Consider the following 16,751-nt stretch of genomic DNA (forward strand, 5'->3'; position numbering starts at 1 on the left):
CTCTAGACAAGAATTTTTGTTCGGAACAACTTTCTAAATGTCTCGAAAACGACATTGCAACATTTTATTAAATCTACCATTTTTTTCATAAAGTTGTTTTAGTGTTCAAAGAAGGCAAATTGGTAAATCAATTAGTTCCACCTTCAAACAAAAGGTCATATAGTTCTCCAGAGTATTTTGAAATATCTACACTCCCCCGCCTCCTCCGAAAAATTCTTAGACTTTTTCTGGTATTAAATACGACTTAAGTTATCAAACCTGTCAGACAAGCGAGTAGTACGAAGATGAGGAAACAATAGATGAAGAAACACTTGCAACTCTTCTTGCACAAACTCACGTCCCCCCACGAACGTCTGGAGGGGGGCAAATAGTCCTGGGCCATCTGTGCCACTGCCTCGGAACTTGCGTAGCTGTACTCGCCTACTGGTGTTCCCTGCTTCTTCTCGAGACTATTTGATGAGCTGTTATTCGAAAGCATGCTGCTGCTTCTTTTCAGCAGAATTGATTTAGAGCCTAAAATTTGCAGTAGCCGAGATCATCTGTGGAGGTTCGCCGAAAAATGAAAAATTGGCAGATTCTGCACTGAAACTAAAACTAAATTTTAAATAGTAAGGCAAACTTTTCACGGCTTAATTGAAAGCTGTTCCTATTGTAATACTAAATCGTTCTCTTTCCTCACTCGAAAATAGACAGAAAGTAAAAAGTATCAGAGAGTTTGAGACTGAAAGAGTGGAAGTGTCTCGGCACTTTGCAGATTTGAATCACGACTGAAAGATCTTCAATTTGTTATTTCTCACCTGTGGAAACTGCTGCATACCCACTCGAAGACCGAGATCCATTATGCTTCCGGTAAGAAGACGTTCGCTTCACACCTGCCGCCGCCGCCGACGCCAAATCCCCCGCAGACTCATCTTCGTCGCTCGGCCCACTCTCGGCAAAGTGAAACTGGGCCAATTTGCTGTCGTCACCGGATAGTAGTCGGCTGTTTTTGACGACGTCTTGAATCCAAGGATCCTCGGTGGGTTTATTGGAATCTTTACAGAACATCAGTATTTCAAAAAAATGAATTTTTAATTAAATTTCACGAAATTTCCAAATTTGGTTTTGTTTTTCGTTTAATATTTTTTTTGGTTTCGTTTTTCAAATTTTTTGAAGGGATAACTGTATAGACTTTTCAGTGCTGTTTGATCTGTTATTAATGAAACAATAATATAAAATATCGCCAAAAAACCTCTCCATCGTAATTTTTGGCTGAAAATCCAAATATACAAACTAATTAATTGATCAGTGGACTACTTAACTGATTATTTAACTATGTTTTTTGTTATTTAACGTATTAATCAATTATTCAACTAACTAATTTATTGATTAATATGTTTATTTGAATTTGGCTTGCCGTGCCTTGCGCCTGTTCTTCTTCTTCTGTGGTGTCTTCCTCGTTAGAATTCTCGTTAATGTTGTCCAGATTGGATTCCTGGTAGTTCCTCGAAGGACTCGACGGAATGTGATTGCTCCTCCCCCTCTCCCTCGCGCCACTCAGGTAATCGTCATTCAACGAAATTTTCAATGGCTTCGGCTGTAAACAAACACGCTCGTCAATTTGTTAGCTATCCCCTACACCCCACCACCCGCCTATTCTATAATGATTGCAAAAACCACCCCATCCCCATCCTACCCAGCCTATTGTATTATGGGGGGCAGTTTGTCAGAAAGGTCAATAGTCGCATCTGCTCAATCATTAAATTAGTCTTTTATAGGGGAGAGGGGTTGCGTTTTACTATGTAGCATAGCCGGGAACGGAGGGAGCGTAGGAATAGTTAAAAATACCCAAACATGGTTTTCACAAACAAAAATTGCGTTTTTTGTTTCAGATTTCACATCCGTGTTTTTCAGGTCGTGCGTTTCAGCTCATTTTTTATGAGTTGCCCCCTTGGGAACTTACCCCACATATTGTTCTAAGGGGAAATGAGGGTAGGTTATATTTCCCTGAAAACCCTCTGTTTACTTTTTTGACGGAGGGAAGTTGATAAATCAGGGAAATAAGCAGGGAAGCCCAAGCCCCCTTGGCTTCCTTAATAAGAAAATGAAACTAGCAGTTAATTTCCAGAATTGTTCAACTATTAAGCAAATTGCTGCTCGTCGTTTTAATTATCGATGTTTTTCAGCTATTAGAAATACTGGTGAAGGGTTGAAAAATCAGTAGTGATATCTACCCCTAAAAATATTGGGATCTCTTTAACTACCCCTCTCCTCAGGGGCGGATCTTAGATTTTCTCGAGGGGGAGGGCGGATTTTCAAACTTTTTTAGGTTGACCAAATTGGTTTTTCAAGCTCTTCCAAAGCAGTAAAAAGTCCGTTTTGGCCAATTTTTCTGCGCCGCAGGCAAAATTCTGAAAAAAAAACAGGCTAAAAAGGCGTTTTTAGGCACTTTTTGGAAAATTTCGACCAAAAGTTTGCTTTTTACGGCGCGCGCTCCCCCTCAAAGTTAGTATATTTTGACGCCAAAGGCGCCTTTTAGAAAAATCTTAGGGTCCGTCACCAAAAATGGATAATTCAAAGTATTACAAAGGGAGTACCCTTTGAGTCGGTCTAAAGGAAGCGTCTACAAACATTTCTATGGGTGGATATTCTTTAATGGGTTCCATGACGGGAGAAAATATTTACAGAAACCCTAAAAGATCCGGAAAAAAATAAAAATTAGGTCAGGTTTATAATAGCGAATTATACGCACCATTTTGTACACAAAAGACTCTCCGCAAGCCAAATTGGCCAAATAGTGAAAGCGTTAAAAATAAACCATTTTGCTTGAATAAAAGAAAGTGTACGTTTTAAATCATTCAAACTCTTAACTAATTTAAGAATACTTTAGTTGGTGCGCTAGTCAATTAAATGAGCTGCAAATACTAAGTTTGAATCGAATTTTTGCTGTTATATGAACTTTGTTTGTCATGTTTTTGTACGCCGCATCAATCATCATTTCACCTGTTAATCACGACCTATACTCGAAGGCTCTGCTTAATTAAGAGACTAATTAACATCCGGTTTTCTATAAGAAAAATTTGTTGGCCTCATATTTTTCTGGGCAATCACGCCAAGTCGGTTTTGACTTTTTTTGTTTTTCAACCTTCATCGCTGAGAACAATCAACAACCAGAACCTCAAGACTAAAACTATAACTATTGAAAATTGTCGGTCGCTGCGCAATCATAGATTGTTCCAAGTACATAGAATGTTCCTTTATTAAAACAATAAAAAGTTTTGAAAAAGCCAAGTTTTGTAAAAAAAAATTCTGCTTTTTTACTAGAGTGAGGGGTGCATTAATTGAAAAAAAAATGTTTAAAAAGATTTTCAACAGACTCTATGGCTCTAATTTAGCCCGAATAACGTATAATTAGTTTAACATATATTTCGACACTCAGGATACTTTTTAATCAGCTTTTTCAATGATTGAGCTTCAATATTTTATTACACTCAATGTCGTACTGACTCCAAAAATTGTGCTGGCTTTCGGCTTTGGTTTTTTTTTGCGTTTCTTGATTGCAGTGCGGTTTAGTTTTGTACTCAAAATCAAGGGAAGGTTGGTCCATAAAAGTTTACTTGTCGTTTAGTCCCTAAAGTTTTTCAAAATAAATTTTTTTAAATGTTTTATTGAAATGGAAAAAATGTCAGGGTCGAGCAGTGCGTGCAAGTTGCATAAGAAATTTGCTATTTATTCGAAGTTAAGACTTTCCAAAATTTTTTCAACGAGGTGTGAACCCTGCAAACTACAACCAAGGTAATAAATGCCATTGATTGGCTCTTCTAATGTGGAAGTCTCAAAGAAGTTTTAATGTGATATCTCGGAAATCGATGAAGAGGGGGAATAATCCTGAGCTGTAAGAGAGCTATAAATGCTAAAAGTTTGCTTCATCAGAGCGATCCGTAAAACGAGTTTGAAAAAATAGCTGAGGTATAACTTATTCTGCTTCATTTGAAAACCATTAGGAGTCCAAACTTTGCATTCAATAAAACAATTTTGCGATATTCACATACATCTTGTGGAATCCACTTACCCGCATCCAGTTTTAAGCTTTAATAAAAGAATATATTAAAATTTAATAGAAGTCTTATTAAAGTTGAGAATAAATCCTTTTTAATCAGTTGAAAATCGAAAATAAAACCTCTTTTAGAAATCAAATTATAATCAACTATAATACATTTCAATCAATTATAACCGAAATTAATCAATTAATTTCCGATGTCATTATAATCAATTATAACAGATTATAACTGATTAATTTTATAACAAATTCTAATTCATTGGAAGCAGAAAAAATCAATTATGATCGATTATAATCGATTGCATTCCTTTGTAACTGCTCATTTTGTCTTGACCTTGCAGCTGAATTGCTTTTTTTCGTAGACGTTGGTTTCTGTGAAAAATAACAAAAATAAGTGCAAAGTTTTCAAGTCACCTTGAACTTTTAACTTTTTTGTTTTTCGAAGTTGTTGAACTGACTGACGCCCTGTTAATAACTACTCGGATATCTTCTTTCTCATCAATTGCCAATAAAAAGTTGGAAAAAAAATTAAACAGCAAAACTACTGTTCTTGCAGCGGAGACGCAAGCATTTATCACTTGTCAGTGATTTTGTTAGTTTGATAAGCAACAGCTGCGCATAAACTTTTTCATCATATTGATTTTTAATTATTTTTGACGAATGGAAGATAGGCTGCCTATATCAATCATGATTCCGAACTGTGGAACGTTTTTATTTCGGGCCTTCAAAATTGTTGTATAATACAAGGTCGTTTGACACATTAATGGTATCAGATAAAATAAAGTTTCGAATTGGTATTCTTCCTAATGTATCTGCTTTACATGAAGGTAAATCATGCAGTATTAAGGCTGCTAGAAGAAATAAAATGCTCTAAGAATCCCATCTTCTTTTTCGATACTCAGATACAGGTGATTGCTTAGTCAAACTTTAAATTGATTATCGTTAATTATCTTTATTTTTCTCAAAGTTTACTCAAATTTATCATTCTGGACTTTCAGACCCAGTTTTGGTAACAGATGCAACATGAGGTTGATATTTTGTCTTTTATAAAAAAAAACAGCAGACGAAAAGAAAAATTTTTTTGTTCCCATAAATTTTCTGCAGCACAAAAATAACAAAATTACGAAAGGTGGCTGTTAATTTTTTTTTTTTTGATATTTTACTATTATTAGATGACTAGTCGACGCTGGATACAAAAATTGAGAAAACTTGCTGGAAAACTAACTAAGAATTGAACGAAAATAAAACGTTGATTGAAAATCTTCAAAAAAAATTTGTTACCAGCGAAGAGAAGTGAAAGAAATTAGTTATAGAGGACTTTTGTGGTTCAAAGAGTTAACAAAATAAGCAATTCCCATTTTACCCCAGACAACAAAATGGAGCAAAAAATCTATAATTCATTGCTTTTATCAAATTTAAAATTAATTATGAACTATTCGAAATCAATTAAAAAGGACTTTTTTCCACTCTTTTTGCTTCGCATCGTGCAAAATTTAGCAATACTTCCTGCATTTATCAAATGAGTAGTTTCGCAAACAGCAATACAATTCCATTCCCAGCCACTCTCAACTTTGGTCCCCCTTAACACTTGTACCTTTGTCCTTTTCCCCTCTATCAAATAAACCAACTACCACCACCCCACCCCACCGACAGAACCAACTGCCCTCTCGCCCAATGTATGTTCCAGGTCTGAATCTGGCCTTGAGCAGGTCTGTATTTGTGACAAAATCCATGCCTGCCCCATTCCATTTTTCAAGTATTTTACCTATCTGGTGAAAAACTAAACAACTTTGACAGTTTGATTAAATTTTGCCAGAACTTTTGGTTTATGCTGAGTTTTGGCTTTTTTGAATTTAATTTTGTTCAATATAACACAGTCGGAAAAAATTTTTCAAGAAGCGAAACTTAAATTGAGCTGGCACATCTTAAAAAGCAAAACCTCGGTTGTTCTTACTTGCGCCAAAAGACCATGGTGAATAGGTGCTTTTGACAAAGACAAAATAATTTTCCTGGACTTTTTTATACCCAGCTTTGGAATGGTAAATCAGCATACTTTTTTGCCCAGAGTAGGAAATTAGAGTGAGTTATATTAATCATAATGTTAGCTAATTTGTTAAAGAATCGAGCTTATAAACCCAAATTGTTCATAATATCTTAAAAACCTTACTGTCAATTCTAATGGACGAATTACTGTAGGCTGAAGGACCTTCTGCTTAAGCCACTCGAGAGCAATAGGATATTCAATGCAGGGTAGATTGAACCCAAAAAACTGGTTCAAAGGGGAGAAATTTGTCACGTCCATTTCGAGAGCCATAGATACAGCCGGATCAGCTACCAATTTTTCGTTTTCTCATTGTTTGATAAAAGTATCCTTGAGCAGAGAATGCCTAGTTGTCTTCAATGATTCTTTTTGAGAAAGCCAAGTAACCTGCAGTTGTCTCAATGGGACAACTAGAAACAAAACTCATCAAAGTCATTATCTAAATGTTGAAGTCGCCTTCAAGATCATGCAGTATACTCTTCCGAGTTCCAAAGCGGGTCATTGTCAAAACATCCATGATCTTCCCGGGTACTGTTGATCTGACAAAATGCACCGCTGACAATTCGGAGAACTTAGCAATCACATACAGTTTTATCAACTTCTCCCTGATTTTGCAGTACTGCCATTCAAATAAGTTAAGGGCTATACTTTGGTTAAAATCAGTGCTGCGTTGCATGATAAGTTTACCAATAATGAAGTGTATGTGACCACAACCTATTCAATTAGATCATCAGTCTGCTTTTCAATTCCACTCAAGTTTTTTTCCTAATTGTCACGTTTTCCACTAACATCTTTATAAATTCTGCCAACCCCCGATGCATGACGAACTTTTCCTACAGGTTAACGCTTTTTGTTAAATTCAGTTTTTCTTATCCGATTCCAAAAGTACAAAACTTTCGTTTCTTTGCCCAGTCCCTTTGACTTAATTCTCAATTTTTGTTAGTCCTTTTCAAAATCTACCAAACTGGCTCTCGTCGTTCTTTTAGCAATATTAAACTGTTCGTTTTCAATAACTCTTTTATTGCGTTCTTTTTCGACTTCATTTTTCAGGCCTTGTAAACCAAAAAGGCGTGGATAACTATTTTCAAATTTCTATATCTTTAATATCAAAAACCCCATCCAATCTTTAAACCGGAGCTTCAGCATGTACTTGACCAAAATCAGTCCCCTGCCACACTTGATTTTCTTTCTGCCAAAATTTGCCAAGATTCCCCCCTCCGATATCAAGCACAAAGTTTTGATGTGCTTAATGTTCGTTTTTGAATTTAATTCAACTCTCTTTACCCAGTGTTGCAGGTATGGCATCCCAAACGGTGTCCAATTTGCTGTACCGGATCCGCCATGAGTTTTAATGTTCCCGTCTGTGAACTAATTGAACCACTCTTTTTTATATTTTTTTTGGTGCTAAAACTTAGCTCATCAATAAATCAGCTTGATGAGCTGTCACTCGGAGAAGCGAGTCTTCTTTGAATGCTTATTCTCACTTTGTTTCTCCTTTTGCTCTTTAAGAAATGTGCCGTTTTCCTCGACAAAAATTTGATGTTGAGTGTTGCTTCTTTTTGCGTTCCCTGATAACTGTAACCGAACTGACTACGACATCTTCCTCGGTTTCTGCAATATGTCTCGTAAAGTGTTCTTAAACCTCCCACAGTTGGAGCTCTGGCGTTCACTTTTCAGACCTCGATAGTTTCATTTTATCGTGAATTTCCTGCGTCTAGTAAAACTATAAGAAATTGTTTCCACACTCATCAAGTTGGTTTTTATTAGTAATAAGAAAAACCCAGTCTGGGAGATTGTCATTAGAAAAACTACCCCTGTTTTCAAACATCTGAGTTAGGTTCGAGGTGTAACTCATAGAGTAATTTCGGATAGGGTACACCGTCTGCTCGTCACGCTATCTTTTTTTCGGCCGGATAGATTCGTGCAACTTCTTAGTCTAATACCGATCCTAATCTTACTCTAATATCTACTAGTCTCAGGGTGTTTAACTAGTCTCTGCTAGGCTCAATAGATCTAGAGATTACTGGCTTATTGCGATTGCCAAAGTTCTCTGAGAGAGGTAACTAATTTCTAAGTTAAATTCAAATCTCTTTGGTGCTGAAATTATAAGTAATTTCAGTATTTACAAATAAGTGGTTTGTTAGTTTGATGGATCGTGATTGGTTAATATTAAATATTTTATAGAGATAAAATATCCAATTTATAACCAAAGAATAAATATAGTTTATATCTGGTTCCATCCATCCGGGGTTTACAGAGTTTTGAATCTTTAGATCTTCTATCTGTAATGAAGGATGGAGGTTGGTCGTTGTTGTTTGACGAGCATCTTTTCCTGTTTTGTTCTTGGAGAAGAGAGTTCCAGGAAGCTCGAGTCATCGATAGGAAGTTATTAGTTATCGTTTGACAAAGACTTTGACTGTCAAGGAAATCAATCTGATTTCAAGATGGTTTGTTATGATCGTACGTTCTTGATTGGTTCTGGAGAACTGTGTTTCGATCTGGTTTGGGAATGGCGTGAAAATCGTGTTTTGAGGGGTTGCCTTGTAACTCGGATCTGTACGTATACTTGAACATCGAGGTGGTCATTGGTCTGATTCAATGAAGTCCTTTTCTGCGAAGTCAAGTCGTACTCTAAATCCTTTATGAGTCGTGATTGTGAGCGGCATGTCAGTTGTATTTAGCTAATCTGTAGGTTGAGTGTGATGGGGTCGTCTAGTCTTTGGATGCTCGTTCTTGTGGTTGTACTGCATATTATAATTTACATTCATAAAACTTTGTTTGTCCTGTTTTTTAGTAATGATTTTGATTAATTGTTTTCGCAAAAGCGTTTTAGTTTTAGTTCAGTTATTTTTAAAAGTTACTCACACTTGAGTACCTCTTGGCAAAAATTGTGATGTGGTCACAAAACGTGGATGTAGCACGGTGGGCTAGGCCGGCTATAGAGCATGCTCAGAAAGGTTAGGCCAGGAAGGGGAGTATGATTTCGTGCTGGTTTTTTAAGGGGTCCTGTTTTGTGTTAACCTTTTTGTTATATTATTTATTTGTTTTCCTTTTGTTTCGTTGGTTGTGTCCTTTTCTCAAAAATCAAATTGTTTTTGGTTTGGGTTTGTCTTGCGACTTTTTGGTGTTTTGTTGTTTCTTTTTTAGACTTGGTAATAGTCTTCAAAAGAATAAATTATCCAGTTTCAAGCTGGTTTAATCCAGTTTGGGTACCGTGGGTTTTCTTTTCTTAGTCATGCTGTTAGTTTATGGTTTATAGTGTTTAGTAAGCTGCGTTGGTTAGCTTGGTTATTATATAATTCCATTCCAATCGGGTTAAAGGAAAAGTGGAAACTTGTTATTGCTTGTTTGAGTTGTTGTTAGTGCAAACTTAAAACTTGAAATCATTATTTTAAACAATTCTTCGTGGGCGAGCTGTGCCATTGTGGATAGAATTTCTCTGCGTTTGAACAGAAGTTATAGAAAAGGTTAGTACTGTATTTCTTTTGTATGAATTTACTGCCTTAAGACTAAATTTTACTGCTTTTGGGATTTGAAAAGTATAAATTGATTTTCATCGTATTTAATTTTTACTACATTTGGGGAAAGAATTTAGAAATTAATTTACTAATTTGAATTGACTTTTACTGCATCTTTTAGTGCTATTGGTTTAATAGAGTTCTTGTTTTGAATTAGTTAGTTTGAAAAATATTAAGTTCATAGTTACCTTTAGTCGTCGGGGAAAAAGCCGTGTGGAAAAATGTCGTGAATGACGTCTGAGGTAGTTAGTAGTTTTGCTAGTATGCGTATTATGTTTTTAGTCTGCAACAGTGGCCAAAGCAATTGCAGTGCTTTGATGGTTTTTAATTCTTCGGTGCCTATTGCAAAGTCATGAGGTGTGTTCTGGATTAGATTATAAATTTTATGATTATATTTAGTATTGTGGATGAATTCTAAAATGGGTACCTCTATAGGTTGAATATATTCATGCGGAATGATCAGGGGTCGGGATTCTTCGTCGTTGAAGGTCTTTGTGAGGGGATAAAATATATAAAATTGAGTGATGGGATCATAATTTCTGAGGATGCCTTGAAAGTAAGTATTTTTAATGCAATACGTGAAGTTTAGGAAAAACGGTGAGCTGTATTTGGAATTAATGAATTGAAATCTGTGGTGAGGTTGTCGTGTTGGTGTGTGTAAATGAAAATGATTTTGGATAAAGCGGTAGTAAGTATAAGTATGTGTTTGCTTAGTTCTCAACATGATATCGTGTGAGCAGTGCAAATCGCGTCCTTTTGGTGTCAGGAAGTGAAAGGTTAGTGAAAATGTTTGAAATTTTTCGTGAAATGATTCATATGCTTGGATGTCTGAGAGTGCATCTGAAATAATGTGATCATGCTTTTTATCAAGGATGTTAAGTGTGAATATGTATGATGATTTAATAAAAAACTTTTCTGTGATTTGTGGATTAGCGAATTTATCGTCGGCTAGAAATTGGTCTTGATTTGATCGGATGATGTTATGATCGTAATATTCAATTGAGTAGTCGTTAGGGCGGGGTGCAGTGAATGTTTTTAGTAATTTTTTAAAGCCTACGTATGTAAATTGTCGGGGGGTGAGTGCTGTGGTTAATCTGAATAATTCGTCCTTATTTATTTCAATATTGGTAGTGGTGTTATAGAGTGGTAGCGTAAGGGGGTTAGTGAAATTATAATAAGCTGTCCAATGAAATGTGGATATTAATTCATGTTCATCTACAAAGTGACGTGGTTCAGGGTTAGGGTCGGATTGATTTAGGGTATATTGGGGAAATAAAGGTAGGGTTATTTGGAGAAAATTCGTCGTATTGGTGTGGTCTGGATGGTTGATATATTCTCGGGCGGTTCCGGGTTTGGATGGGAATGTGTGATTTGGGAATTTACGTTTAAAAGTTCTATAAGCACGGTTAGTACTATTGGATGATTCTGTTGAAGTGGATGAATGAGCTAATGATGGAGTATAATCTGAAAAATGTGTAGGTGTTGGTGGATTTGATGATGTTATTGTTGATGATAATTGGTTAATAGTTGGGGTGTGGGGAGATAGCAATTGTTGTTGGAGTGTTATAAAATTTTCTAGTTCGTCGGAAATTTGGATATTATCTGGGGAGTTGTTGGTAGAGCGGTCATTATTGAATGGGGAGTAGGTTGGGGTTACTTGAGAAGGAGTGTAGGGCGATGCATGTTGGCTATGGGATTGTATAGGTTGGAAAGGGGGTTTTGAGAAGGTTGTTGAGCTGTTCGGGGTATGTGTAGATGGGGATGGTTCTGAATCGGCGAATTCGTCGGGGGTTTCAATATCAGAATTATTGAATTGTGAAATTGTTGTATAAATTGTCATATCTGAGTTAGTGTCAGAATTCATGCCTGATGGTGTGTTAGCTTGTGGTGAATCAGGTGGCGGAAAAGCAAAAAGTGGGATAATAGGGAGTGGATTTTGGAGGTTGGCTGGGTGGAAGTTTGATCGGTGGAGTGATCCAATTTGTCTGCTCATCGTTGGCTAAAAAAATGATTATTTTGAGACTGAAAAGTAGTAAAAGGGGGGCTGTTCAATGATTTTTTCGTATGTGTCGTCAATTTTCGGGTGTTGTGTCACTATATGTTGGAAAGGGGCTTTGCATGTGGCTGGGTCTTAAGTTTTGGGGGTTTGTGATTGCTAAGTTTCAAAAATTTCGTGAGACTAAAGATAAAGGATGATTATTTGGCAAATGGGGTGCCGTAGGTAATGCGTTTGTATTGTTATTTGGGTCATCGTATGTGTTGGGATTTGTTGATAGCTTTGTATTGTATTCTTTAATTTGTGCATCTAGGAGGATTTTGTTTATTGATGATGAAAATATTCCAAAAAAATCCTGCAATTAATACGCGTGCTTGTCGGTTTTATTTGTGTATGTATTGCGCATGTGTTATAGATTCCTTTTGGTAATGAGAAAATAAATCCAATAAAATTAAATATTGCGTATAAGATAGTCAATCTTTCTAACATGTAATATGGCCATCCTAGAAAGGCTAGAACTTCGTTTTTGAGATTTACAAAACTAAAAACATTGATTGGTGATTTATCTTGTGGTCGATATTTTTCACCGTTTAAATATATGTAATCTTTGATGTCTTTAAAATATCCACTGTTGTCTTGTGTGTAATTATCTGAAAATCCTGCTGTTTCTGGAAGTTTTCTTAAATTTTAGTCTGTTGATTGTCGTTGTATAGTGTCCATTTATGTTAGTAATTCTTGAAATTGTTGTGCTCTAATGTGATGGTGTATATCGGATTTAGAATATATAGCTATAGCTCGAATGCTTTCAGGTGAAAACTTTTTTAATGGTGGCATTAATGTCGGGTATGGTGTTAGTAGATAGTATTTATCTTCGTCGGGATTTAATTGTACAACATTGTGGCTATTTTGTGATCCAAATGGTACTGCTGTGTCCCAAAAATATGTTCGTCTTGAGAGTGTATCAACAAAATATACTTTATTTTTGTAGGATATGGGGATTCTTTTGTAACATCTTTCATCTTCAAAAACGTATAAGGGTGATACTTTTTTGGTACAAGTGTAATACCATAAAATCTTTCCTTCATAATCAATAAAATTTGATCTATTTCCGGATACAAATATCCTGCATATGGTATTTTGAGGACTGCTAGTGCTAGTGACTGTAGAATTTGTGTTCTTTCAAGTTCACATAATTGGTGTAGTGTTTCTAATTCTGAGAGTGACATATCTTGAAAAATTCTGCTTATTGTGTAATCTAGTTTTATGTCTAAATGTATATCATAGTGAATTGCGCCAAAATATGTGCGGTTCATGAGTGATAGTTCTTGTAATCGTGTACTATCGGCGTCTTGTGGTTTTAATTTTCCACCTATTCTTCCTATGTTTTTCTGAAATTTTACTGAAACATAAGTGTTTCCGTCGGTAAGTGAATGAGATGTGGCCATGGGGTCTACAATTAGATGTCTTGTACTCATGTCGAAACCGTGTTCGTATTCAACAAGGATTTCTGAGTACTGTGTTTTGTAAATTGGTTTTTTATTTTTACATGCTAGTTTTTTTTCTGGGTATATTTGAAATCGTGTTAGCTTATTCTCTATATTGCGGAGGTGCTTGATGTGCTAACTCTGGGAAAACTTAAAAATTTACTAGTTTTCTGTTCATTCCATCACTTTGTGTTAAATTTAGTCGTCTAAGTTGATTCTTACAGTCTTGAGGGTTAAGATGTAGTAATCTTTCTATATTATCTTGATAGAAAGATTCGTGGTCTAGTCGGTTTTCATTTCCGTTTGAGACTTGTGAGCAATGTACTTTCTTTTCGGAAAATGTTGCTGTAATTTTGTATCCTATTAAAGTTATTGATCGGGCTTTTGAGTATAGGGTGGCTACTATATTTGTAGTTTCTATGGCTTGTGGTTCGGATTCGCTTTGTGTGACTTGATTTATAGCGTATTTGTGTAGTGTTTTTTTTGTTCGTTTTCCTCACAATCATAGTGTGTTACTAACAAATCCTGAGGTCCTGTACGAGGGGATGAATTTTTATGTTGTTCGGAAAAAAATAGAAAAAGAATATGTTGAAAGGTAAATATCTTTAAAATATACATGTGTATGATAATCCGAAGTATGGGTTATAAAATGTGATATATCCAATTGTGTTTTTGGTGTATCTATCATATTTATATATTACTTCAGTTGCTATAAATGGAGGAGGTAGTGATTGAGCTGTTATGTTTGGCGAACTTAGGGGAAAGGGGGTGTTGAACAATATTATTAAGTCTGACTGTGATTTCAAATTTTAATTGGAGACTGTTTTGTTGAAGTATTTGAAGGTTATGTTCTCGGATATCGTCGTGGATATCTTGTCTATATTGTAGTCTATTAAGTGCCCAACTATGGAGTCGGTTACTTTCTTGATCTTGTCCAAATACTGGGGGAGGTGCTACGAAAGTGTTCTAATCTAATCGTAAAGGGGTATTTGACGATGATTGTTCGCTGTATCTAGCGTCGAGGTTGTTTGGGAAATTGAAGGGGAAAAGTGTCGGTGAGACTTGGCTTAATGATGGTGTTGACGGGAGTGATAGTGTTTCTGGTAATGATGATAGCGTTGTATCAGAAGAAATATCTATTGGTTCATTTACTATGTTCGGTTCACCTTGTGTATATGAGTGTGTTGTTCAATATGGTGGTCTTTCTGTGGTATCTGGGGGATTAAAAGGGTTTTCTCGAACTTGTTGTGATGTGGGGGTTGAACCTAGGTAGTCTGAGGGTATATTTGAGGTGCTATGTTGTGAAAGAAGTGTGGGAGTTTCTGGTAGTGTACTGCTTGAAATTTCTGAGGTAGTTGGTGTTGGTGATTGGGGTATATCAAAATGAACTCTGGGGGTTTGAAAATTTGGGGGTTTGATTACTTCTTCGCGGGTGTATAATTTGTCTATTTATCTCAAACGTGTTTTGATTTTGACTAACGTGTCTAACTCGATTGATGTCTTGTTGCAAGGTGGGGTATAAGTTATATGTTGTTTCACTTAAATATGCTTGTCGGTGAACTGGTTCTAGTGGTTCTGATAGGCGTGCGTGTCGCTCTTCAAAAGTATATTGGTTATCTTGAAAAAAAATACGCGTTGATGTTTGGAGATTGTTTGTAGTTGTAGGTGCTATTGGATTTTGTTGGGATGTGGTTGGTGGGGGCTGTTTTGGTGGTGGTTGATTAGCAAGTTTGGAAAAGTATCCAAAGGGAGATTAAAAATGTGAGGAAAATTATGAATAAAAGAAAAATATTTGTTCGACTGAAGATATTTCGTATCATTTAGATAGATTATATGTTTTCGTACCTTTAGATGTGGTCAAGGATTTGGAAGAGTTGGAGATATATTTCGAAGAGGGAATAAAAAATTTAAAAAAAGATTACAAAAAATTATAGAAATTATTAGTAGAAATTCAAAAGCTTCAATGAAAAAGTATATCAAAAATTTCAATAGATTGAAAAATTTTATGAAGAGATTCAGAAGTTTTTGTTTTATGTGGTCAACTGTTATGAAAAGAAGCATTTAAGAAATAATTCGTTTGTGAAAATTTCTATAAAGTGTTGGGGCGAAATTCAAGTGTGGTCGAAATATTTATTGATTTTTTGACAAGTGGGTTGAGTTTTGTGAAAAATTGTTGAGGGCTATTTGATTGGTGTTTAGAAGGTCTTCATAGCATTGTTTTCATTTGGTGAAAAATTTGGGGGTATCTTTGAAATATTTGTACTTTAGGCCAAATGATCATGGGTCTTTTTTTCTCTAGTCTAATTTGCCATTTTTGGTTGGGGGGCTTTTGAGGTCTGAATTGGGGAAAAAAATGTTGATTTTTGCATAATCTGATAGAGGAGGGTTATAATAATGAAGAAGTGTTTATTTTAGTTGTCAAGTTTTTGCAAGTTGCTTATTTTTGACCTGGAGGTTGTAAAATTATAGTTATAGATATGCTTGGAGATTAATTTCTATCGGCTAAATACGTTTGTGTGAGAGATATAAAAGTGACAATTTGAACAATTTTTATTGATTGACTGAATTTGAACTAGAATTGATCGAGGTTATTTTTAGCATGTTTTTACAGAAATGTTAAGGTTTAAAGTGATTAAAAAGAATGATAGGGTAATCCAAATTAAAATTGTTTCTGAAATTCAACTTTCTTTAATATTTTAGATTTTGGGATGAATGTTTTACAGTTTTTCCGTGGTTGGCTTCTAAGACGTGATGATTCTCTATGTTCCCATTTTTGTTGTCGATTTTGTAATAAAATTGTTTCTGTTAGTTTTCTATTTTTTTTCTTTTTGAGTTATTTTTGGTTCTGGTGTGTTTGATCTTGGAGGGTCTACATTTTCCTGTGGATTTGTTTTTGTATTTTTTGTGGTATTAAAAATTTGATTTTGCTCTATTTGGGGGTTATTTTGAACGATGTGTAAACCAGTGAAAGAATATAATTGAGTAAATTCGCGGAGTGCGTATTCTTTTGGGTAATAGGTAATAAGTTGTTACTTTGTTGAACGATTTCTTTTTTATTTAAATCAGTAAGTTTGTATGTTACTTCAGTTGGTTTTTCAATTATTTGGTAGGGTATTTTTCGAAAAAAATGTAATTTTTTGGAGATTCCTTTTTGTGTAGTAAAATTAGGTATTAAAACAAAGGTTCCAATTTTTAAGTCTGTGGCTGGCATGAAACGTGACTTAAATTGATTATTTATATTTTGCCTTTGTAACAACTTTTTTGTTACTTTTTGGTAAATTTCATTGTGTTTTTTTTATCTCTTTTTAAAATCCATTCGGTATGTGTACCGGAAGCTAGTTTCAAAATTTGTGGATGATGGAAGTGGTCTTCATCATGTGTATGTAAGAGTAGGTTATAACAAATTGAATCTTTGTTTGGTTGACAATAACCTTGTTCATTTTTATGGGAATTTAATGTCAATATAATTGGTTTACGTGGCTTTTGATTAAAAACCATTTCGTATGGTGACATTCCTAAAGTTGTCGTGATTTGTAAATTGTATGCTAAGGGAAATAATTTTACATCTGCTGACCATTCTGTGTATTTTGTATCATTTCCATTTATGATACATCTAAGATACTCTTGTAGTGAACGGTTCATACCTTCGACTAATCCATTTGTCCAAGGTGCA

The 16,751-nt window shown here is 35.2% G+C and overlaps 1 protein-coding gene across 1 annotated transcript in view; it reads right to left on the minus strand.

Annotated features, from left to right (window-relative positions):
- Positions 1-16,751, minus strand: part of LOC134848670 (endoplasmic reticulum aminopeptidase 1-like) — a gene marked incomplete in the record, with an annotated part of 70,067 nt that overhangs the window by 30,257 nt on the left and 23,059 nt on the right. The window contains 4 exon segments of the mRNA XM_063866187.1: positions 259-513; positions 798-1,034; positions 1,402-1,576; positions 1,943-2,071. Coding sequence (XP_063722257.1) covers positions 259-513; positions 798-1,034; positions 1,402-1,576; positions 1,943-2,071 — 796 coding nt within the window.

Source organism: Symsagittifera roscoffensis, chromosome 6, assembly GCF_963678635.1.
Source record: "Symsagittifera roscoffensis chromosome 6, txSymRosc1.1, whole genome shotgun sequence".
NCBI lineage: Eukaryota > Metazoa > Xenacoelomorpha > Acoela > Convolutidae > Symsagittifera > Symsagittifera roscoffensis.